The sequence below is a fragment of the Schistocerca nitens genome, chromosome 6 (genome assembly GCF_023898315.1).
Source record: "Schistocerca nitens isolate TAMUIC-IGC-003100 chromosome 6, iqSchNite1.1, whole genome shotgun sequence".
In the NCBI taxonomy this organism is placed as follows: Eukaryota; Metazoa; Arthropoda; class Insecta; order Orthoptera; family Acrididae; genus Schistocerca; species Schistocerca nitens.
Genome location: NC_064619.1, coordinates 609,851,172 through 609,877,124, shown reverse-complemented (window position 1 = coordinate 609,877,124; position 25,953 = coordinate 609,851,172). Strand labels below are relative to the sequence as shown.

The window sequence follows — 25,953 nt, the reverse complement described above, 5'->3', positions numbered from 1 at the left end:
ATGTATTCCTTTCCTCACCATTTCCGCAGAGAACACCCTCCTTTCTTTTCTTATTGGTCCCCTATTTTTCAACATTCTTCTGTTGCACCAAATGTCAAATGCTTTGATTTTCTTTTGCTTCTATTTTCCTACAGTCCGTATGTTTCACTGCTGTATAATGCTATGCTCCAAACGTAGATTCTTAGAAATTTCTTCCTCAAATATAAGGCTTTTGTTTGAAACTAGTAGACTCCTCTTGGCCAGGAATGCCCTCTTTGCTAGTAGTAGTCTGCTTTTTATTTCCTCCTTGCTCCGTATGTCTTGGGTTATCTTGCTGCCTAGGTAGCAGAATTCCACAACTTTGTGTACTTCGTGATCCTCAATTCTGATGTTAAATTTCTTGCTGTTCTCATGTCTGCTACTTCTCATAACTTTCATCTCTCTTCAAGTTACTCTCAATCCATATCCTGTACTCATTAGACTGTTCACTCTATTTAACACATCCTGTAATTCTTCTTCACTTTCATTGATGATAGCAGTATCATCAGCAAATCTTATCCTTGTTTGCTTCCACTTGGAATTTTAATCTCACTCTTGATCCTTTCTCTAATTTCCGTCATTGCTGCTTTGATATATAGACTCAACAGTAGGGGCAAAAGACTACACCCCTGCCACACACCTTTTGTAACCCAAATACTTCGTTCTTGATCCTCCAATCTTATTATTCCCTCGTGTTTCTTGTTCACATTGTATATTACCCGTCTTTCCCTACACCTTCCCTCTGTTTTTCTCAGAATTTCAAACATCTTGTACTATTTTAAATTATCTAAAGCTTTTTCTAGTTCGACAAATACTATGATTATGCCTTGATTTTTATTCAGTTTTGCTTCCATTATCAACCACAACCTCAGACCTCCCTCTCTGGTGCATTTAACTTTCTGAAAACCTAACTACTCATTATTGAACATTTGCTCAGTTTTGACAAAATTAAGAAAAGGGTAGATTGCTACTCAGAAATGTTGAGTCACAGACAGGCACAAACAAAAAGACTGCTAAACAAGTAAGCTTTATGCCAAAAAGCCTTCTTCAGTATGAGACAACACACACACACACGCACACACACGTGAGTGTTTTGCCTAATGCAGAAGAAGGCTTTCTGGCCTAAAGCTTGTTTGTTTAGCAGTGTTTTTTTGTGCCTGTGTACAATTCTACATTTACACTATATAGTAACAGTCTTATCATTTTCATAAGATTGTCATTATTCCATCCTCAATTTTCCTTTCTTAGGTCCTCTATTTTCTTTTCCATTCTTATGTATATTATTCTTGTCAATTACTGTTAGATTTCGTTTTCCCTTTACATAACGAAGTACCCTTTCAATCTCATCATATACTTTCTCTGTCTCTTCATCTTTTGCTTGCGATGTTGGCATGTATTCCCGAATTATTGTTGCTGGTGTTGGTTTGCTGTCAATTGTGATGAGAACAACCATTTACTGGACTGTTCACAGTTACTCATTCTCTGCCCTACCTCTCTTTTCATAACAAATTCTGCTCGGACTGTTATATCATTTTCTGTTAATGTTTGTATTACCTTACCCATCTGTCCAGAAATCCTTGTCTTCTTTCCATTTCACTTCATTGACCTCCACTGTATCTAGATTTTTCGTCCATAAAGGAAAATAGAAGGAATTTTGCTGTCAATGTATGTGTAATTGTTGCATTTGGCAAGAATGAAACAATATGGTAAAAATATTCAGTATAGACTACAGGCCACAAGAGTTCAGTACCTTATTCCATTTGGTATTCTAGGTTGTAGTGGTTGTAATTTGTACTGATGTTTTGTTCTAGTTATCTGGTATTCTAGGTTGTAGTGGTTGGAATTTCTACTGATGTTTTGTTCTAAAGTTATCTTTATACAACACATAAAAAATTTGCGAAAGGAAATGATCTACAAAACTGAAGTACACAAGCACTTGTGGGGGGGGGGGGGGGGGGGGGGAGGTCCACAGTTGGGTGAATTAGATCTCAAAGAGGGTGTCTTCATTTGCCCACAGATTTGAGAGTGTTTCAGAGACAAGTAGTTTGACGAAATGTTGTGTGACAGTAAGAAGGCTGCTTGGGAAAGTGTCAGAAATATTTGATTCAAATTCAGTATTATGAAAATGATAGATAGCTACTCATCGTATATAGGAGATGTGTAATCACAGACAGGCAGAATGAAAAGACTGCTGTACAGTTAATCTTCTTGCCAATAAGGCTTCTTCCAATGTAGAACACACACACACACACACACACACACACACACACACACACACACACACACGCATGCATGCAGCATCAGCAGGTGAGCTTCAGTAATCAGTGATGTGGCACACACAGATGCAGCACAAAACTTCCTCTGGATGTAATAGAGAAACAAATTTTAGAATTCAACCATAATCACACTCCATATTAAAAACAAGTAGTGCTACACTGAACTGGGATTCATCCTAATATCCATCTGCATTCTGGCCGGTATACATGCATTGTTGAAGAGTAGAGTTTGACAAGACTAAAGAAGTGAAGCATTCAGTCCATTTTGGAAGAACCATCTCAGCATTTGCCCAGAGCAGTTGAGGAAAACCAAAGAAAAATTAAAACAACAGGTTATGTGTTTGAGACCCTTCCATAATACATGAATTCTACCACTTTGACCAACTGCTGCAGATGTATTGTGTCTTTGGGAAAAGCGATTCTACAGGCTATTCTGTTGATGACTTCAGGAAAGACACATAGAGACATACAATGAATAAATTGCTGTCTGTGAGTGTTCTCTTGCGTTACTTTTGTAACCCTACCGGATACCGACTTCATAACATCACATTACCTCTGCTTTAATCCACAATTTTTGTTGTACTGTTGCTTCTAAATGTCAGTTAAGTGTCGGCAGATGTCTGTCACTTTGTGGAATCCATGTTAAATTGTAGGTCTTGTGTCTGATATGAATATGGATTTCCCGCCAAATCGATATGAAATCTCAGATACTGCGGTTAGCAGGTAAAACCTATTCTTTGTGGTTCCACAGACAACACAAGCAGAGGGTACAACGAACGTATCCTCTAGTGAAGTTCTGTACTAAAATACACATGCAGGATCACATACAGCCACTGTGTGTGAGGGCACATTGCGTGTTTTTGTGTGAGGGCACATTGCGTGTTAACTTCGTTTCAATTATGTAATTTTTTTGAAATCTGTCATTTAGTTCGTTGTTAAGTGGCTTTTAAGCATGTTGAAAGTTTTGTTTGCATAGTTAATAAAACTACAGTAACATATATTGGTATTGTTCCAGATGCCCGGTGTCATGTCAAATCAGCATAGCAGGCTTAGTTTAAATAAGAGGCCATTTAGCTTTTTAGGAAATGATCCTCAGGTTAAGAAGGATTTTGGCACTAATTCTAAGAAGCCAAGGTTAGATATTACCTTGACTCCGAGTTGCAGCACAAAACCACCTCTGGATGAATCTTCTTTCAACGCATCAAGTACTGATCCCTATGATGATGTCTGGGATGAAGATTTATCAGAAGATGTTGTTGAAGAATGTTTTCTTCTTGCTACACAAGCTTCTCAATCATGTGCTGAGGTTAGCACTGCAAATAACTTTATTTTCATTATGTTACAGTGTATGATTATAATTCAACATAATGATGTAATATTTCCTAAAACTGTAAATGATGTTATGATTTCATCAGTTTTTCTCATTCCTGAAACATCCATATCTGTTTGTGTATGAAAACGAATTTTAATGGCATTTGTAATGCTGATTTTATACATAATAATCTGACAGCATTTATAAATCCAACAAAAGGTAAACCAATTTTTCCCTTTCTTTCCTTGTGTGTTAGACTTTTTCATTTGCCATTTGGTGTTTCATAGGCTGTTTGCCATTGTTACATTAAAATATTTTGGCTAAAGTGTGCACATTATTGTTAAAAATAATGTAAACTGGTACACAGTATTTTTTATCCTCCCTTTAGGAAACTCGAGATGCAAATGTTGTTAAAACCAAGAATAAGTACAACGAGAAAAATGTCAACAGTTTTGAGACTCCTGCTTTCCTACAGCCTCCTGCAGGAAGCTTCAGTTTCAGAACTAGTAATAACCAGCCAAAGAGTGTCACGAAACAGTCAACAAATGTTGAAAACTCGAAGTTTAAAGTTCCAACCACTTTCCAGACTTCAAAATTACCACCTCAGGTGCAAAAATTCCAGCCAAAGAAGCCTTCAAACTTAGTAGCAACAACTGAAAAACCTGCTGTTGTATTTCCTATCAGTTCTGTCCCTGTAGGTGAAGCTAAAGCATCAAACAAGGGCTTTAGCACCACTAAACCACCAGGTATGTACAACATATGTAAGTTGATACATTTTGTGCATAATATTATCTCGCACTTCTTTTATCTTACTGTGTATGTCTTTTTGTAGTCGCTGTAAAGGAAGATCTAAGTTCCACAGAAGCTAATGGCTTAAGAAACTTAAAAGAAGAAAATGAAAGACTTCAAGATACTCTCCTTTCCAAAGAAGGCGAAGTAAGTCTCTTTTTTTCCATTCTCTTCCTCACTTATTATGTGTACCAGCATCTCCAGTAATCATGTACAATATTTACAACTATTGCTAAGAATAATTATCATTCAATTCGTTTGCAAGATATGGTTTTAATCATTCTGCATATTATTAACTCCCTTGATAGCACAACTTTTAGGTAGTTCTTTAGTACCTCATATTTTTATTTTCATATCTGCTGCTCTTGACAGCTTTCATCATATGTTGCCTTGATTCAGGTAAAAAATTATATTACACATTTCGTTTGTGTCATTAAATTAAAATCTAATATTTACAGATATAAGTATCTAAAAATTATTGTGAAGAAAAGCTGAGGCCTGAGTTTCAGATGAGACGCATAGTGAAAAAATTTTCTGGCAAAATGGTACCGATAGAATGGAAAATATCGTGGAACACATATTGAACTATTACAGCTTAGTTAATATGGTAATAAGATAAGATAGACAAGGTAGAAATTTTAGACAAAGATTGAGGTTTGTCTTTGTTTACTGTAAGGCCTATTTATCGGACAGTGCTCTCCACATTCATAAGCTGTCTTGAAACTTCATGCGCTTCTTGGCTAATGCTAAAAATACTGCAGCCTAGGCAGTGTAGCAACTTTGAAACGAGAGTCCCATGAATTGTGTACCGTGACTCACAGGCCAGTTATCACTTACAGCACCACAACAATATGTGTTCTTTGAGTACTTCAGTAACTATAGTTAGGCATGATGATGTAACAGTGAGTGAATAATTCATTATTTGTGCCTGGGTCATGACAAGACACTGCATTTTTTGCAGAGTTAGCAATGTGCTAAGATTGTGAACAGGTGCTAGACAGCCAGAACATTTTGTATTGTGTGAACTCTGCAGTATGTGAGAAGTTTCAGTTGTAATTTGGATTTCCCAGACATACAGGGCTCTAATCCACACAGTCCCCCCCCCCTCTCCCCCTCCAATGCTGCCAGCAACTTGTTCGAACTATCTGTATAGATAAAAGGAATGTCCTGATCAGACTTCATCTAAACTGTATACTGCAACCTATGCAGCATATAAAAATGTACACATTGATTACTGGCTCTAGTTTTTATCAACATTGAATGTAAATACATGACCTTGTCACTGCCAGCAAGAGAGAAGATATAAAGTTTTTTTATGCTAATGTATAGATACATTCTGGAAATGAGCAGTGTACAACAATACATATACCAACAGGGTATTCTTGTAACTTCCTGGTAGATTAAAACTGTGTGCTGGATCGAGACTCAAACTTGGGATTTTTGCCTTTCGCGGGCAAGTGCTCTACCATCTGAGCTACACAAGCATGACTCACAACCAGTCCTCGCAGCTTCAGTTCTGCCAGTATCTCGTCTCCTACCTTCCAAACTTCACAGAAGCTCTTCTGCAAACCTTGCTAGAACACTTGCCCATGAAATGCAAAGGTCCCGAGTTCGAGTCTCTGTCCGGCACACAGTTTTAATCTGCCAGGAAGTTTCATATCAGCACACATTCCACTGCAGAGTGAAAATCTCATTCTGGAAACATCCCCCAGGCTGTGGCTAAGCCATGTCTCTGCAATATCCTTTCTTCCCGGAGTGCTAGTTCTGCAAGGTTCGCAGAAGAGCTTCTGTGATGTTTGAAAGGTAGGAGACGAGGTACTGGCAGAATTGAAGCTGTGAGGATGGATCGTGAGTTGTGCTTGGGTAGCTCAGATAATAGAGCACTTGGCCATAAAAGGCAAAGGTCTCGAGTCTGAGTCTCGGTCCAGCACACAGTTTTAATCTGCCAGGAAGTTTCATATCGGCGCACGTTCAGCTGCAGAATGAAAATCTCAGCATGATATTCTTGTTCTTGCCAAACCTCTCTCGTGCAGGTCTAGTGTTATGTTTACAGTAACTGTAGTGGTAAGAACTTCTTTCCTACCAATTTCACTGAAGTGTAGGGATATGAACTTCACCCTTGACAGAATTCCACATAAACTAACTACACACAGAGAGATATGGTGAGTGAGGTGGCTGTGTGTAGATGTCTGCAGCCAATGTGCGACCCAAATGTTGTTTGATTGGGATTCTTCTAAAGCTATAGCCAGTTCTGAGTCTAATACATAGATGTAATACTGGATTCCTTATGCCGTCCGAACCGACATCCACTTTTTATTTAATGGTGTTGACAGGTAGTTCCTTCCCCTTATAAAGGCACTCGGAATACTCTTTCCTCTGTGTATGATAGTGGAGTCCCTTTTCAACTTCTGATGTTGATACTTTACCTTGTAAATTCTCTGAAAGTTACTTTGACCTCCTTATGCAGAATCTGTCCTTCCAAAGACCTTTTCTTTTTCAGTTCCTTTACATTTTTCCTGCAGCCATTTTGCTTTAGCTTCTTGTAGGTTTCATTAATAAGTGACTTATATTGCTATCCTCCTTTCTTTTCTTGGATATTTTGATACCTTGTATTGCCAAAAAATTGAAGTATTTCTTTTGTTACCCATCATTTCATTATGGTTACTTTTCTTATAGCTGTATTTGTGTATGATTTCCATTTTATAGATTTCCATTCTTTCTCATCTGGTCCATCTACTCTATAATGTAAATGTATCTAAAAACACAGATGATGTGACTTACCGAATGAAAGTGCTGGCAGGTCGATAGACACACAAACAAACACAAACATACACATGAAATTCAAGCTTTTGCAACAAACTGTTGCCTCATCAGGAAAGAGGGAAGGAGAGGGAAAGACGAAAGGATGTGGGTTTCAAGGGAGAGGGTAAGGAGTCATTCCAATCCCGGGAGCGGAGGTAAGTCTTTCCGCTCCCGGGATTGGAATGACTCCTTACCCTCTCCCTTAAAACCCACATCCTTTCGTCTTTCCCTCTCCTTCCCTCTTTCCTGATGAGGCAACAGTTTGTTGCGAAAGCTGTTTGTGTTTGTTTGTGTGTGTATCGACCTGCCAGCACTTTCATTCGGTAAGTCACATCATCTGTGTTTTTAGATATATTTTTCCCACATGGAATGTTTCCCTCTATTATATTCATATCTATAATGTAAATGGATAGATAAAAAAAAATATACTCACCAAGCGGTGACAGGAGAACGCACACACACACAAAAAGATTTAACTTTTACAAGCTTTTGAAGTCTGTGGCTCCTAAAAGTTGAAGGGGAAGGAAGAGGGGTGAAGGAAAAAGGCTGAAGAACTTTAGGGAAAGGGATACAGTTCAGAAAAGTCGCCCAGGACCCCTGGTCAGGAGAGACTTAATGGACAGGATGAGAAGGAAAGACTGATTGTTGGGGACTGCACCATACAAGATTAGAAAACCTGAGAGCTTAAAGATGAAGGACAGGATAATATGCAAGACAGAGATTACTACTAAAACATTGTGCATGAGTTAATAAGAGTGAAAAGCTAAGTGCATTACATGTAACATAGGTGTAAGGGGGGCTGACGAAAAATAGACAGGTCAGATGATGTAAGATGTAGAAAACTAAAATGGAGTGAAGAGAGGAGTAGTTACTGTGAAGAAATGCTGAGCGGAAGAAATTGATGTAAATTAATGCCAGGTGGATGACGAGAACCAAGGACATCTTGTAGTGCTAGTTCCCACCTGCGGAGTTCTGAGAAACTGGAGTCTGTGTTGCCAGAATACACCATCTGCCTATGCCTATTCATCCTTACTGATAACTGCGTGGTTGTCATGTCTATGAAAAAGGCCAGTGTTTACACCCTTTCTTCACTCCATTTTAGTTTTCTACATCTTACATTTTCATTAGTCCATCATCGACATAAACAGCAACCAGCAATTTTTATGCTTTGCTTTGTCAAATGTAAATGCAAGTATCTTTTTTTGAATTAATGAAGCCATTTTTTCTCATGAATGAATGAAACTTATTATTCTAGCAATGAGGTGATTGCTTAAGTCCATACAGTGATTTATTGAGGCAACAAACGTGACGTAGCGCGTCATCGAAACCTTCTGGCTGAACCTTGTATATTTCTGTATCCAAGTCACCATATAAAAATGCAGTTCTAACGTCGAATTGACAGGTTTCAAATTTTCTTCTGCTGCAATTGCTATCACAGCACCAATAGCGTCATAACAAGCAACTGGACGAAAAGTTTCATCATAATCAAGTCCAGCACGTTGAAACATACCACACACAACCAACTGAGCATGGTATCGATAAATTGATCCATCAGGTATATATTTAATACGAAGTACACATCGATTATGAATAACACTTTTTCCTTAAGGCAGTTCTACCAAGTCCCAGGTATTATTTTCTTCAAATGCCTTCATTTCTTCTTTCATCACATTAAACCTTTTACTAGAATTACTACTTTCCATTGCTTTTCATAGATTGCTTTTGTCAGCAAACTAATGGATTTGCTTCTTGAGAGTGGTGAGGCTGGTACCCTAATTCATAGTCACTAAATTTTACAGGGGGATGGATTTCACGAACTGGACATCGATTTGGTAACTCGTTCGAATATTCTTGGTGACTAGTTTCAATCTAATCAACAGTAGATTCACTTTTCTCTCCTGTTTCTTCAGGTATGGAATTAAATTCAAAATCAATCAAATTTCCAGTTGTGCACAGCATTTCTGGTTGAAAATCAACATTACGTTATTTCATCACACGATGTTTTGATGGAATCCACACTTTGTAACAATCTTCGTCATACACGTAGTCAATAAAATGGCCAGGCGTAGCCTCGTCTTCAAACTTAGACTGGAATTTCTTTGGTGGGAAATAAACATAGCATTTTGATCCAAAAATGCGTAGATAGCTAAAACTGTCAAACACGTTGCTAGCTCACGATTTGAAAGGTGTTTCACCTTCAACACTTGACTTCCCAATACAATTGCATAGAAAAACAGCTGTGTCATATGCATGAGCCCAAAATGATTTAAGTAACTTACTAGACGTTAACATTGAGCGAGCTAATTCAACTATATGTTGATTTGCTTGTTCAGAAACACCATTTTGCTCAGGAGTTTCCGGACACCTAATACAAAACTAAATACCACGGTCTTGTAGCACAGCGGCTGCCATGTTACAATTAAACTCTCCTCCACCGTCTGACTGACGTACTTTTACCTTATGACCAACAGCATCACATTCCTTCAAAAATGTTTTCAGATTGGTAGCCACTTCAGATTTATTTCGCATGAAATATATCAGAATGAATGAGAATAATCATCTTTGAAATTCACATAGTTAAAAAAACCATTTATAGAGTCAACAGACATGGGTCCATTAACACCTGCATTGATCAACTCACCAACAGTTTGTGGATGATCTCTGCAATATCTAAATAGTTCACTGTGGAATTTGCCAAGAGCACATCCATCATAAAATGATGTGATACCAGGGCACTTCACTGATGTACAAAAACGATAGAGCACATCTCGTACGTGATGTTTATCTTGATGACCGAGTCTCTCGTGCCAACATTCTAGTTGTTCTTCTGAAGTTGCTAAATTAATCATGACTTGTGAATGCAGAGGACAAACTCGCCTGTTCATAATGTATACTGAACCAACTATTCTTCCTGTTGTGACTATTTACTATGTCGCTGATTGATAACAACTTTGTTATCATAAGTCACAGCTTGATGGACAGAAAAAAGTTGGTGTCTGACATCAGGTACATACCAGACATTTTCAAGCAAAGCAGGTGTCTACCTTTTGCTTATGAATATTTCAATATTAATACTGCCAGTCTCATGTGCAAAAACAATTTCTTTGCCTGCTGCCTGTACACATTGTGGAATCATAAACTTTTTGAATGTAGTGAAATTCGGTTTATTTTGTGAAATATGATGTGTTGTGCCAAAGTCCATAATCCAAGAATCTGTACTATCAGATACAGATACATAGGACTTTCTTTCTTCTTTGAGTTACTCCCCTCTGTTGCAATTTTTTTCTGTTTTTGATGTTGCTCATCCGAGTTTGATTTTGCATAGAAAGCACCAGCTGCCTGTGTAGCTAGCAAATTCTCAATTGAATGCAAATTCTCAATAATAAGCTTTGTCGTTTGCTCATATTCAGGAACTCAACACCAGGTCAACCTGTAAAACTGATATTCGAGTCCTAATGTTTTGAAAATACTATGGTGGAGCAGCAAAAGGGGCAAAGTTGCATTTGGATTCATTTTGTTCATTTCTGTGCACAAGTCGTGGAAAATGTTCGCAAATTACAATGTGTGTTTTGTTATAGATGTGATGTCATCTTTCAATGTTTCAACTGACGTGTACCATCTATAATCGAATAAAGAGAATGTTTCTTTAGACAAAGTTTCAATGTTTCCCACTGATATTCACTTGATAATTTGCAAATGTTTGTGCAAATACTATCATCACTCAACTGAAGCGTTGTGTCTGCCATTGCAAAAATTTTGCAGTCTCGCGAATATCCTAGTAAATGGAAAAATAGTCTGGCGAACAAATACTGTAATTCTCAGAACCTGAAGTGCTCAAACCTGGGCCCATAATCTGTTGTGGGTGAACTTAGGATATAATTTTATAGCAAGAACACAACTCTTTTATGAATAGTGATCTTCTTCCTTTAATATCTGAAAGATGACTCATAGCAACAACAAAAACTTCATAGAGTAAAAGCATGGAAAATAACCTCTTAGGGGCAAAGAAATTCACACAACACAAAACCAAGTGCCACCTTAGGAGAGGAGAGGAAACACAAAGTTCTGATTTATGTACTTTAACAGGGTATACTTCCAATAGAGTATCTGATTTCCAAATCTCTTTTCTTGCCATGAAGTAACTCAGATGGTAATTTTTTTATGCTTTCTTCCAGCTACACCTCCTTCTCTTGTGATTTTTGAGCATTGTGTTTGCTATTACTAGCTAAAATTTACTGCCAACCCCATGAACTCTTTCTCCTCTCTCACTCCTGTTGCCGAACCTTTCCTGTAATTCTACCTTCTGTACCTTTCCCTACTAAAGTGTTCCATTCCCTCATAATTATTAGATTTTCATCTCCCTTTACGTGCTGGATTACCTCTTCAGTTCCCTTGGATTTCTCTCCCCCCCCTCCCTCCCCCCTTATGGCCATCTTCTGTTAGTAACATCAGCATGTATGCAAACACTGTAGTTGTTGACCTTGTTTTTGTTTAGATTCTGGTTAGATTAATCCTTTCACTGAGACATTCATGGTAACTCAGCCTTTTCCCTATCTTCCCATTTATAATGAATTGTACTCAGTTTATAGAAAGAAGAGCAATGTCTGGCGGAGCACACAGTGACTGGATGGCAGCAGGACAAGTGTGTTAAGTGCAGCGTCAGGAGGCTGTAGGAGAGGGAGGGGTGCGTGGTGGGAGAAACAAGGAGCAGAAAAGGAGAGGAGCAGAGAAGGGGACAAGATCAATGAGTGCATTGGCAGAGAGCAGGTGAGGGTACATGATTTGGGAGAAGACAATAAAATAGAGGGGGCAGAAACTAATGGGTAGGGGGTGTGGGGACAGTAGGTTTCTGCAGGTTGAGGCTGGGATAATTTCAGGAGCAGAAAAGTTGTTGTAGGATAACTCCCATCTGTGGAGCTCAGAAAAGTTTCTGGTATAGGGGAGGATCCAGATGGCCCAGATTGCAAAGCAGCTATTGAAATCAAGCATTTGCGCTTGGCCGTAGTTTGGCAGTGGCCACTCATCGTGGTGGTCAGCTGGTTGGTAGTTATATCAACATAAAAAGCTGTGCAGTGATGGCAACAGAGCTGATATATGACACAGCTGTTTTCACAGGTGGCCCAGTCTCTCATGGGGTAGGATAAGTCTGTGACAGGACTGTAATAGTGTGCTGGGTGTGTGGATTGGGCACGTCTTGTAGCTGGGTCTTCCACGGAGATACGATCCCTGAGGTAAGGGGTTGGGATTGGGAGTGACGTAGAGGAGGACTAGAATTTTGTCACAGTTGGATGGGTGAGGGAAAACCTCTTGGTAGGGATGGTAAGGATCTTGCATAAGATGTGACTTATATCAATGCACGATGGTAGATAATCAAAGCACTGATGAAGGATGTGGTTCAGTTGTTCCAGTCTGTGGTGGTAGTGGGTGATGATGGGGGCACTCCTTTGTAGATGGTTCATGTGGTCAGTAGGAGGATTGCGGGGCATTTTGGAGATGTGGCAGAGAAAATCTGTTTGTGGACTAAGTCTGGGGGTTAGTGCCTGTCTGTGAAGGCATTTGTGAGACACTCAGTATACTGGGCAAGGGAGTTTGTGTCACTGCACATATTCCATTCCCAGGTGACCAGGCTGCATTGGAGTGATCTTGTGTGGAAGGGATGGCAGCTGTCGAAAGGCAGGTACTGTTGGTGGTGGCGGTGTTTGATGTGGACAGAACTGTGGATGATGCCATCAGAGAGGAGGAAGTCAATGACCAGGAAGCTGGCACCATCAGTTGAGGAGGACCAGATAAAGTGGGTGGGAGAGAAGGTGTTGTGTTTGTGAAGGAATATGTATATAGGGTGCCTTGACCCTGAGTCCAGATCATGAAGATATCATCACTGAACCTGAAGTAGACTAGGGGTTTGGGGTTTAAGGAGGCTAGGAAGGTTTCCTTCAGATGGCCCATAAACAGGTTGGCATAGGACGGTGCCAAGAGGATGGACGTGCTGCAGATGTGTTTGTATACCTTGCCTTCAAAGGAAAAGTCATTGTGTGTTAGGATAAATTTTGTAAGGTGTATGGGGAATGAGATAGTGAGTTTAGAATCTGGAGGGCTTTGGGAGAGGTAGTGTTCAATAGTGGCAAGGCCGTGGGCTTGAGAGATGTTGGTGTAAAGGGGACTGGTGTCAGCAGTGACAACTAGGGATCCAGAAGATAAAGGGGTGAGGACCTTGAAGAGTCTGTGAAGGAAGTGGTTGGTATCTTTGATGTGGGAGGCTATATGTTGGCCAGTTGGTTGGAGGTGTTGGTCAATGAGGGCCAAAATGCTTTTGGGGGTTACAATAACCAGGTAAATAGATTCGGAGCAGAGGTTGTGGGAAGGGCCTAAGGCTGTAATCGTTAATTGGAGATTATGTGGGACAACTTCTGCAATGGGATGACTCTTTCAGGAATCAGACAATTGGTAGAGGCCTTCAGCCAGGTAGTCATTGCGATTCAGAATGACGGTGGTGGAAACTTCTTCTGCAGGTGGGATGATTAGTTCAGGATCTGTTTTGGGCTGTGCATGGCTTTTTTTCTGAAGTGTTGGTGTTCTTAGGAAGGGACCTGGAGAAAGATGGTGAGACCAAGTTGGAAGTAAGGAATTAGTCATTCTCATTGTGCACCGTTCTCAGCCAGTGCACCCACTGATCTTCTCCCCTTCTCTGCTCCTCTCCTTTTCCACTCCCCATTCCCACCCCCTTCCTTCCCCCACATCATCCTGATGCTGCATCTGGCAGCCTTCTACTATCTCTCCTACTTTACTGCCCCACTCTGGATTGGAGCTTTCATTCAGTGCAACAGTTGCAGTCACCGAGAGTGACTAGAGACAGAGGTCATGTGTGCATGAGGTGTATCTGTGTGTGTGTGTGTGTGTGTGTGTGTGTGTGTGTGTGTGTGTGTGTGTGTGTGTGTTATTTTCTGAAGTAGGCTTTGGTTGAAAGCTCAATGTGTAATATTTTTTTCATTGTGCCTGTCTGCAACTCGGTTTGTCTTCTTTATGGTGAATAGCAGTCTATTGTTTTCATAATATTGCCCCTATTCTTGTGGATAGACATCTTTATCTTCTTTCCATCTCAATTCACTGGCCCCCACCACTTGCAGTTTCAGCTTTTGTATTTTTGTTTTCATATATGCTTGCATCCCTACCACATATAGAATTCAAGCATCTCAAGCCCTGGCTCATAGATTGTTAACTTTTGATTGACTATTTAGTCTTTACCTCATGGTCATCTCCCCCTTGGCAGTCCCCTCCTTAAGTCTGAATGAGGCAGTAATACAGAATATTCTGTTAAAGGGGAGACTGCCATGATTGTTTTCCAGTTAGAAGCTTTATTTCCTGTGAATACACTTTCCTTGCCTTTAATGCACTCATTCCTTCATTTACCTTTTGCATCTCAGTACCATCGATAAGGTCTGCTGTTGCCACATTCTGAAGAGAGTTTTCCACCATGAGGACAAGAGAATGTTCTGATCTATTTTGGCTGCTCTTCTGTCCTCTTGTTAGAAGGCCATTGGCAAATGCAAATAACTAGGCTACATGCTTAATATATATAAGAAAATGCAACCACCCTAGGATAGTATCTTCTAGGAGACCAGAACCACTATCAAGATGATGTCTCACGTTTCGCTCATTTCTTTCACATTGTGCGGGTGCTAGATTTAGAGGACAATTCTGACAATAAAACATTTAAAAATGTCATTATTTTGTGTTTACATGATCCTATGAAAATCACAGTTGGACGAAAGTTTGTGGCAGCATAAAATTGATAGTACCCTGTTTGAGAATAGTCTGTGCTGTCTGATGTCTTAAGATCTTTTACCTTTTAATGTGTCAGCCTCTTGATATCCTTTCTTGATATCTGTAATTCAAAACATAATAATATGAATGTCCTTTACACAATATATATTTAGTTCTTGCTGTTTGATTCTTCTTCACATTAATATAATGCGGTCTCTTTCCATTTCTTATGCTGTTGTACATGTCTAGCAGTAGTGACTGCTGTATCCAGCTTATCCCATTGCTTCCTTGTTTCCTGGTTTAAAGACTGTGAAACAGTTAATTATTACCATTTCATAGAAATTTTCTACCTTTCTTAGCTGGAGAAGAAGGAATAAACTACACTTGCAAACAGAAATTGCACTTCCAAAAATAATTAATGTAGAGTAATGAAATTTTGGGAATGCATTTGTCTAGGTAATGCATTTAAGTGATGAACATTGCAAGATCACAGGTTTATGTAAGCATGAGATAAGCCATTGGAAAGGTGAGCTGCTGGTAAATTAATAACTGGTGTAACTGCCAGACTGTTGAATGCAAACATGCATGCATTGTGTTGTATAGGTACCGGGTCACGTCAGTTTGTAGGATGGAGTTCCACGTATGTTGCACTTGGTCAGTCAATACAGATACCATTAATGGTGTTTGTGGATGTTGCTGGAGTTGTCATCTGATTATGTCCCATGTGTGGTAGTTTGAACACAGATCTGGTGATCGAGTAGCCAAGGCAACACGTCAGCACTCTGTAGATTACATTGTGTTACAACAGCAGTTTGTGAGTGAGTGTTACACTGTTGGAAAACACCCCCCTGGAATACTGTTCATGAATGGCATCACAACAGGTAGAATCACCAGACTGACATAAAGTTTTGCAGTCTGGGCATGTAGGATAACCACAAAAGTGCTCCTGCTGTCATACAAAATCGCACCCCGGACCGTAACTCCAGGTGCAGGTTCTGTGTGTCCATCACACAGGTAGGTTGGTTGCCGGCCCTCAACTGGTCTCCTCCTAACCAACACACAGCCATCAGTGGGACCAAGACAGAACCAACTTTCGTCAGAAAATGTAACAAACTTCTACCCTGCCCTGCAATGAGCTCTTGTTTGACACCACTGAAGTCGCAAAGGTTGGTTGTTTGGGGTCGGTGGAATGCACACTACAGGGAATCTGGCTCAGAGCTATCCTTAAAGTAACCAGTTTGTAACAGTTAGTTGTGTCATTGTGGTGCCAACTGCTGCTCAAATTGCTGATGCATATGCAGTATGATGTGCTAGAGCCATATGCCGAACATGATGGTCTTACCTATCAGTAGTGCCAAGTGACTTGCTGGAGCTCAGTCTTTTGTGACCACTGCTGCCAGCAATCATGTTCAGTGTGTACATTCCTGCCAAGTCTTTCTGCAGTATTGCAGAAGGAACATCCAGCTTCTTATAGCTCTATTACACAACCACATTCAAAGTCAGTGAGGTATTTATAATGACATCTTTGTCACCTTAAAGGCATTCTTGACTGACATAAACTCGCCATGTCCAATCTGAAAGGGAACTAATGCTCATGAACATTACAGCATGTGTTAATGCACACCTGATTTGCATCCCCATAATGGCGCTGCTAGTTCCACTCTAATGTGACTGGTGCGAGTTTTGAATAGACATGATCTTTCAGATTTAGAAACACTTCTACCAATTTTAATTTATGTTGCTCAGTTCCTTCGTGGTGTTGTGATTTTTTTCTGTCATTGTATTAATGCATAACCTTCAGTTTGAGAAAATCAACTGTTGAACGTACTTCATTTAATGTACTCTATATTTTTATACAATTTTTAATTTTTGTTTGCTAAGCACACACAGTAAAGAATTCAGTATCTTGATATGAAAGTTTAATCCTTCTGTCAGTACAAAATAATAATCCACTTTACAGGTATCTTTGCTTCGGTCTCAGATCAAAAAGTTGCAAATGCAGCTTGAAACACAGCACCAAGAAAGTGCACGAGAAGCAGAGCTCCAAGTAAAAAGATTTAGTGAACAAATTGAAACATACAAGAAAGAACTGGAGATTACTAAAACAGAACTACAGTTTAAGGTATTGGAATGTTTATTTGTAATTAAACCTTCAGATCTTCTATTTTATGATGTAGTAGATTGTTCTCTTCAGTTGCCATAGTACAATACTTTTTGTGCATTAATTATTTTAATTGTCAATTCAGCCTCCTGGTTTGGATGTTCTTTATTTCTTTACCAAGAGTTCAAAGAGAGTGGATTTGAATTAAAATAACTGCTGCAGAAACAAGCAGGGAGGAAATTCAGGTGCAGGCTTTATAGTAAACAAAAATATTAAAAACAATACTCATGTACTGCTAAGGAGGTAGAAGACCTATAAAGAGTTTCAGAAGGTGTTCAATAACAGAAAATTCTGCCAGAAAATTGTAAAGGAAGATTTATACGTGGGGCTATACTTCAATTAAAATAACACTGTGATTGACATATGTCACTGGTGGTGTATGGAGTTGCAGGCTCGTACACAAGAAGCCATGTGCTCACGCAATCAAGAGATGCATGCATTGGTGGAGAGGGGGGGCGGGGGGGGGGGGGGGGGAAGCAAATACCCTGTGTCACCAGATTACCTGGGCTTGCAGAACAGGCAACACAATAAGCATGCGGGGTCAAAGAAGCAGCTGTGATTTGCTGATGCCCAGTGCCTACCACTCGACTCACTGAAACATCAGTCACGAAGTTATTTTAATCAAAGTATAAGACAAAAACCTAATGAATGACTCTATGGGAAACTTGAGGTATGACCCCAGAAATATCATAAATTGTTAGAATTTACCAAGAACAAAATTTATATAGCAGATACAAATACCATTACATCAGGTTAAATGAAGGTTGCTTGGCTTCAGGTAGATAACTGTTATAAGTTGCAGAATTTAAATGAAATAGTTAAAAATACAGCATGTATAAAGGCATTGAAAAACATAGTGCACATATGAGGCACTGTGAACCATAAGAGCTTAAAGCACACCATCATAAATTTTGAAATTGTAGCATGTATCATCTGTAGATCGTATGGTGCACAAGCTTTATCTGTGCTGTAGGCCCACATTATATAAAAATTCACAAAAATCTCTCTCACTTGAGTTCTCTTATATTCACTTCCATACAGGCACAAAGCATAATTTTGTTGATACTATCTGAAAGATTAAAACTATGTGCCAAACTCAGACTTGAACTCTGTAACATTGCCTTTCGCGGGCAATTGCTCTTCCACTGAGCTACCCAAGCATGACTCATGACACCTTGAAAGGCAAAGGCCCCAATTTCAAGTCTCAGTCCAGTACACCAATTTTAATCTGCCAGGAATTTTCACATCAGTGCACATTGCACTGCGGAATGAAAATTTCATTCTGGAAACATTGCCCAGAGTGTGGCTAAGCCATTTCTCCACAGTATCCTTCCTTCCATGGATGCTAGTCCTGCAAATTTCACAAGAAAACTTCTGTAAAGTTTGGAAGGTAGAAGATGTACTGGAAGAAGTAAAGCTGTGGCAACGGGTCGTTAATCGTGCTTGGGTAGCTCAGTTGGTAGAGCATTTGCCTGTGAAAGGCAAAGGTCCCTAATTCGAGTCACGGTCCAGCACACAGTTTTAATCTGCCAGAAAGTTTCACCTATAATTTTGTTGCTCTGCACTGCTCAATGGTTATCTAGCATTGTCAACTTAATTTAGTGTCCACATCATGTCCGTAGTAGTACTTCTAATTGGGGTGGTTGCCTGTACTGTTTGTTTTTGGTGTCTGTGAAGATGGAAGTTACAACTTTTAATAGTGAAATGTTGCAAAATAAAGGTGAATAACATGTAAGGGATGAGAAGCAATTTAAAAAATGTCAGAGGGAGATAACATGAATTTTTAGTTCCTGACCACACTTCTCTCCCATATTATGCTGACTTCAGATAAATCGAAAAAGTAAAGAGGACAATTGTTTCACTTTTCTCACCTGATGGTTGGTGTCAAGTTATGTAGGAAGCAAGGCTAGCTAAACCTTTTTATAGTATGTAAAATGGATGCAGAGAATTTAAGGAACTTTAAAGAGTCTTCCTGACCCCACTACCATGCCCATAATAACAATGTACATCTCAGAAATTTTACAATTTGAAGCTTTCAGCAGGTTGCCAGGAACAGTTGTTTAGTATAACATATTCTCCATTGGACTCTTGGGGGACCAGTATTTTCTGCAAGTCACATTGAGGGAGATGGCAGTTTGTCATTTCCCCACAGTCTGTAGATGTCTTGCAAAATCTAGTGCCCAAATATGTCGATGGAAGGCAAATATCAACCTTGAAACGCGCTGATGTAATGCAACTACTAAATTTCATGCCTGAAGTAGACAGACAGTTTTATCCTAACCTCATGCCACAGAATGTGCTTAATGAAAGTGATGACAATGAGGACCATGAAGTGTTGGAATAGGTAATAATTGTGCGTATGGTGCATTTAGTATCTGTTCTTTATGTTCTGATTCTAGTTCCACATTAATTAAAACTTTACAACTGTCAAAAAGACACTGTTGTCAACAGCCTATATACGAACATTTTGTGAATTAACATTAATAATAACAACAATCCTAAATGATAATTAAAATTTCATAACATAAAGCGAATGCATTATTTTTTCATAGGAAATATAGGATGTTAAGACTTGTGTAAAAAACAAGTAAAACCTATGGGACTGGTGATTTGCATATAAATTTTATTTTCACAAACATTTATTTTTCTCAAAACTTCGACTTTGTGCTTTGGGTCCCTATTGTTCTCAATGCCTCATATATATGCACATATCAAAGTAGCTGTCTCTTACACATGTACACATTATCTTATACACTTTTTTTATTAGTGATTAATGCACAATTGACAATTCATTACACAGTGAAGCACACTGTCTCAGCTTCTTTTAACCTGATGTAATGGTGTGTTAAGGAGAATGGAACATAACCACCCACAACATCAGGAAGATAAGGAACTGTTCAAGTCCAGGGCATTCTTTCCATACGTCGGCAGCCTTTCGATCTAAAGTAGGCAGGAACCTAAGGAAACATCAAATTAAAGTAATCTTCCAGCCACTGGCAAAGATTAGTGCCCTTCTCAGTTCAGTAAAAGATTATCTGGATTGACAGAAGGCTGGGATTTACAAATTTCCTTGCCAGTGTGACAAAGCATACATAGGTCAGACAGTAAGCACAGTATGTGAAAGGTGTGTTGAACATGAATGCCACACTTGCCTTTCGCAGACAAGTAAGTCGGCCTAGCTGAGTACTGTATTACCACAGGACACTCCCGGGCTTATTCTCCCACAAAAATCTTGGCCCCAGTGGTATCTTTTTAGGATTCAGTACTTAGAGTCTGTGGAAATACATCTAGCACAAAATCTTATAAATCACAATGGCGGCTTTCAATTGGACAAGGGTTGGGACCCATTGATCTCTCTAATTTCTCCTGAGAGAAAATATTTCATTCATTATGACATGTCTGGCGACATCTGACACTTGTTTTTAGCAACGCGAGCACGCATTCTGACAGAGGGCGAACATATAGTTTAACCTTTACGCATGCACCTAAACACCACAGATGGAACAGTATTTGCAGAGGGCAAAGATTTTGATTAGGGACACTCCTGTGAGGGCTGCCAAAGTGCTTGCGTTTCTGTGCCAGTTTTTGCTATAAAGCTGACACCATGAACTAGCAGTGTCCAGTGGCTACACTTACCTGAAGATGGCTGGACGGTTGCCAGCCAAAATATTGTGGCAAGAAGTCAACGTGATCTGGCTGCAATCCAAAAACCTCATAGAATATTCAATACACTGGGAAAACTTCACGAATCATCTTTATAAGTTGTTTACCAAGCTGTCATTCATCTAACACTGTTTGTACAACTGTGTTGGTAGCTCAGGGCTTGCATTTTAGTCTATCATATGAAGGAACTCTGGTTCAAATCCAGGTCAATTCTAGGATCTATTTTCCATTTGATACTACTTTCCCTGCTGTATTGGCCATAAAGATAATTATAACAATGCTACATTCCGAAACCATATCCCTCTTTCCGTTTTCGTAATGTTCTGGGCCACTGTGCTGGGCAGCATTCTATGTGCAAGAAACTTACATGATGTGAATTACAGTATACTGTTTTCTTTAGTTTACTTTGCAGATATCTGAATATTCTGATGTGTCTGTTGAAGATGACAAAGGCCGAACTCATTCTCAAAATTAAGTGATAAATCATTTAAGCTTGAAGGAAAAAAAGAAATACTGCACAGCTGTTAGAACTAAAGTTGAGAGAGTACAAATCTGCTGAAACCATGAAAAAAAACCAGACACTGACTCCAATGTGCATGCTACTTTCAAAATTAAGTTTTTGTGCTGCACGAAGCTTTCAGATGATGGTTGGCAGTTTGTTCAAACAGCTTGCAAAGTTGTGCTCAAGGTATTGGCCTGCATTGCCTGCCTGCAGAAAGAATTCTGCAAAATACGCAGTGTGGTTTTTATCAAATTCACATTTTCCTGGTATTTTAGGTGTTGTGGACTGTACCCTGTATCTCCTACTGGCAATAGTGCAGAGATATTTAGGAATCATCACTAACGGTTTTCACTAAACGTACAAGCAATCTCTTACACTAAACTTAAGCAGACCATATTAAAATGTGTAAAAGCATCACACATAACTTCAGGACGAATCTTTCTACAAAGAAAGCCCACAACCAACAGAAAATAAGCTAACAGGAGTTCCAATGCAGTGAGTGCATATGTTTGCAAAAAAATGTTATTCCTTGTCCTTGTTAGTTGTAGTAACTTTATCAATTTCTTGTGTTCTATTGTGTTATTATATTGGCTCAATATGGTTTACAGAAAAAAATCTTTTTTGTATGGGGAGAAGTTTGGACATTGGTTCCTTTTTTTGTTTACTTTCCTCCATCTTCATAACACGACATTTTCAATAAGTACTATGTATCTACGATGTATGATTAATATCTGAATTCAAAGTGTAATAATCATGACAACAGTGATTTCTGCAGTGTTGCCAAGCATCTTTTTGCTCTCTTAGATCAAAACTGAATCTCCTTTGGTGGATCAAAGTTCATTGCTATACAATAAAGTGGAGTCCTGAACAGAGTTCAATTTCTGAACTAAAGTCAGAATTGATTGCGACTCAGTGATGTTTATACAACTGGCCCTAAATGTATTATAGCATGAATGGAATGAGTTGACTAAAATTAAAATGTAATGGTGGTGTGTCGAACACACAGGTAGGTGATATGGTGGTAGATGGACCAAGGAAGTGCATTGTTGGTTTACAAGAGAACAAAAATACCAAGGTGATGTCCTGATGGAAGATTGGCAGATGACATTAAAGTGCATTCTGCAATGAGGGGAAAAGGAAGGAACAGCGGGGTAGGGATGGAGGAAGGTGCTAGTGCTGCCTGTGGGAGCATGTGGGGACCTGGTGGGAACAGGATAGTGGGCTGCTAGGGACTAGTGAAGATTGAGGTCAGAGGGGTTACAGGAATGAAGGATACGTTGCAAGGAAAGTTGCCATGTGGTTGTGAAGTATCCATCCTTGAGGTGGAGGATGACGTTGAGGAAATTGGCTTTTGAGCTAGGAGGACCAGCGATGTAAATGAGGGAGAAGATGTTGAGATTTGGGAGGAATGTGCATGGTTGTAACCACCTTTGATCCAGGTTATGAAGATGTCGTCAATGAATGTGAACTGGGGGGGATTTGGTGTGACTAGGAAAGATTCCTCTAGATAGCTCCTGAATTAGTGGGTATTGGATGTTGCCTTGCAGGTGCCCATGTGCCTCAAGGATAGCTACACAAGTAACTCAGTCCACCATATCACACCTATGAACCACCAACAATACTTCCATTTTGGCAGCTGACAACCACTCCACACCAGATGTCTCCCCCATACAGACTATCCATCTGTGATCATCGCGTTTGTAGTGATAAACAGTCTCCCTTTAAATACACCAAGGGTCTCAGCCTTGTCCCATGGCTTGTCTCCTTAGGCACTTACCATCTTCCATATACTCACAGACAAGCCACAAAGGAGCACCTCCCCTCGTGACTTACAAGCAGACCACATGACAATAGGATTTTTTTACATTGTAAGTGAAGTCCAGAACTCTAGTATCAATCTGCAAAAGCTGGGGAAGCAACTCCTAAAATTATCAAGAAAATCGACTTTGAAGTTTTCTGAGGGTTTTCAGTTCCCTAAAGTAAGTCAGACATTTCATCAGTGTGTGTGACATTCTGGTAAATCGCTCACGTTTCATGTGTTTGGCCCAGGTTTGATTTCCGGCCAATGCAAAATTTTAAATGGAGGTACATTTCTGTGAGCATTTCCGTGAAGCATAAAATACCTAAGGATAGAAAAAAATTGGTAGCACTAGAGGCTAATAATAGCTCAATTGCTGGTTCGATCCCTGTTTCGGACCTTTTTTTTCCCCCCCATCAAATGTATGCTAATTAACATGCATCTAATTGTCATTTTTTATGAAAAATGCGGGCCTTTTTCTTTCTAATTATGTATTGCACACAAAAATCCTTTTCATTGCAAATATAAGTTAATAATTATTGATTTTTTTAAAAATATTGGTAAAAAGATTGATTAATTTAAGAAATTACAAACTTTTTTTTTTAAATTTTCATATATTTTATGCTTCATTGGAACGCTCATACAGCATGTACCTTCATTTAAAAAATTTCAAATGGCCGGGAATCGAACCACAGTCACCCACATGGAAGCTGAGCATTCTGGACAGAGCTAAGTGGCTGAGTAAAAGCTCAACCTTGTTTTAGGATATGAAACACACTCAGAAAACTTCAAAGTCAATTTTCTCAAGAATTTTTCATAGTTGAATTGCTGTGCTGTGACTAATTACTATTTCAGTTCTGAACTTCACACACCATCAGTACAAGAAGTACAAAATTATGATTGCTGTGTGGTTCCTTTGGCAGTACCACACAGGTCTGGAGCAGCTGAATAACAGTCTTTACCAAGGTTTTGACTACCTCGTATCGTGCCTTGAAATGAGAAATATCCTCCCCACTGCACTCCCCACCCTTCCATTGTGATGTTCTGCCTCCCGTCCATCCTACACAATATCCTTGTTCTTCCCTTTTCCATCCCTGTTCCACCTGTGCTCCTAGCACCTTCCCCATGCCTCATATCCCCCCCCCCCCCCCAAGAAACATAGGTACAAGACCTTCCCCAAGTGTCTTCCCACTAACACCTACTCTAGTCTTGTCACATGCGTAAGCAGTCATTATCTATAAGCTTAGATGCAATCACTGTGTAGCATTCTATGTGGGAAATTGTCTGTCCACATGAATGGCCACTGCCAAAACTGGCCAAGAGACATCTGGATCACCTAGTTGCTGACAGCCAAACGTCCAGATGTTAGACACTCAGATCGGTACCAAATGTTGTGTGTCGATATAGTATCAGCCAAAACACCGATTTAGTTTGTTCCATGTCGTCCAGTAGAACAGGGTGTAAATGGTAATTAAAAGTAACACCAGAACTACAGAGTATAGGAAAAGCATGTCTGTGAGCTGTGAATGTGAAGATCTGTGGTAGGTGAGTTGGTAGAGCGTCAGATCGCTGTACTAAAGGTCAAGTTCAGAACTCACTGATGGCAATTTTTTTGTGTAACAGTTTACACGTGAAATTGTTATAAGGCAGAACATTTTTCTGACATATAAAAGGACATTGCAGAGTTTGTAGCACTGTTCTTTTGGCAGTCTGCTTTTGCTTCATTAGTTGAAAGTAGCAAACCCATAGCATACATTTGTATAGATATCACCACACCCGTCTATGCAAATGTACTCTATAGGTTTGCTACTTTCAACTAACGAAGCGAAAACAGACTCCAAAAAGAACAGTGCGAAGAGCTCCAAAACATCCTTTTACATGTCAGAAAAAATGTTCTCCCTTATAACAGTTTCACACATAAACTGCTAAAAAAAATCGCCTCAGTGGGTTTTGAACTCAGGACCTTTAGTACAGTGATCTGGCGCTTTACCAACTCATCTGCCAGAGATCTTCACATTCACCACTCACAGATGCTCTTTCCCTATACTCCGTAGGTCTGGTGTTACTTTTAATTACCGTTTACACATCTTCTATTGGATGACAGCACATGCACAAACTAAATCGGTGTTTTGGTTGATACTATCTCGACACACAATGTTTGGTACCGATCTGAGTGTCTGACATCTGAAGGTTTGGATGGGAGCACGCCACACAACACGATGTGCCTGACTTTAAGTGACTGCTTTACTGCCTGTGCCATCTGGATTGTTTTCACCAAACCTAGCTTTTCTTAATTATGTGGATGGGAACTCCCATAACCCACTTGCTCCCCCCCCCCCCCTCCCCTCGTTCTGGTCTCAACCTTCACAAGTGCCTGTCCTCCACCTGCTTATCCTCTTCCGTGTTCCCACTCCAGACGTATATGCCTCATAGCCCACCTGCACAGTCCGTTCCACTTCATTACTCCTTCCCTCCCTGCCTCCAGATTCTGCGTCTAGCTGCCCACTGCCCTCTCCCTGGTCCCTGCCACGTCCCTGCACACTGCACCCCACAGGTAGCATTAGCATTGTCCCCCACCCATAGGTTGCTTTCCGTCACCTCTGTGCACTCTCTTCAGTATCCCCCCATGATGACACTGGCCATATCTGTGTGACATACGCAGTTATAAGTTTTGTGTGTGTGTGAGGGGGGGGGGATATTTTTGTTTTGGCTGCCTCTGACGGGAGACTTGGTCCATTAGCTAAATAATATCAATCTTCTTTACTATGTCTCTCTACCACTCAAAACCTTCACTATGTGGTGAGTAGAAAATCCATCCTTTTTGTATTATCATACCATTGTTTGACAGAAAGACATTTATGTGAGGTACTC

General features: G+C 39.8%; 1 protein-coding gene across 2 annotated transcripts in view; it reads left to right on the top strand.

Moving 5' to 3' along the window:
* The window catches only part of LOC126262936 (uncharacterized), a 137,063-nt gene that overhangs the window by 9,323 nt on the left and 101,787 nt on the right, over window positions 1-25,953 (top strand). For both annotated transcript variants that reach the window (XM_049959871.1, XM_049959872.1), the window contains exons 2-5: window positions 3,310-3,600; window positions 3,995-4,352; window positions 4,439-4,542; window positions 16,919-17,080. In XM_049959871.1, the coding sequence (XP_049815828.1) occupies window positions 3,310-3,600; window positions 3,995-4,352; window positions 4,439-4,542; window positions 16,919-17,080 (915 nt within the window). The remainder of the gene's footprint in view (window positions 1-3,309; window positions 3,601-3,994; window positions 4,353-4,438; window positions 4,543-16,918; window positions 17,081-25,953) is intronic.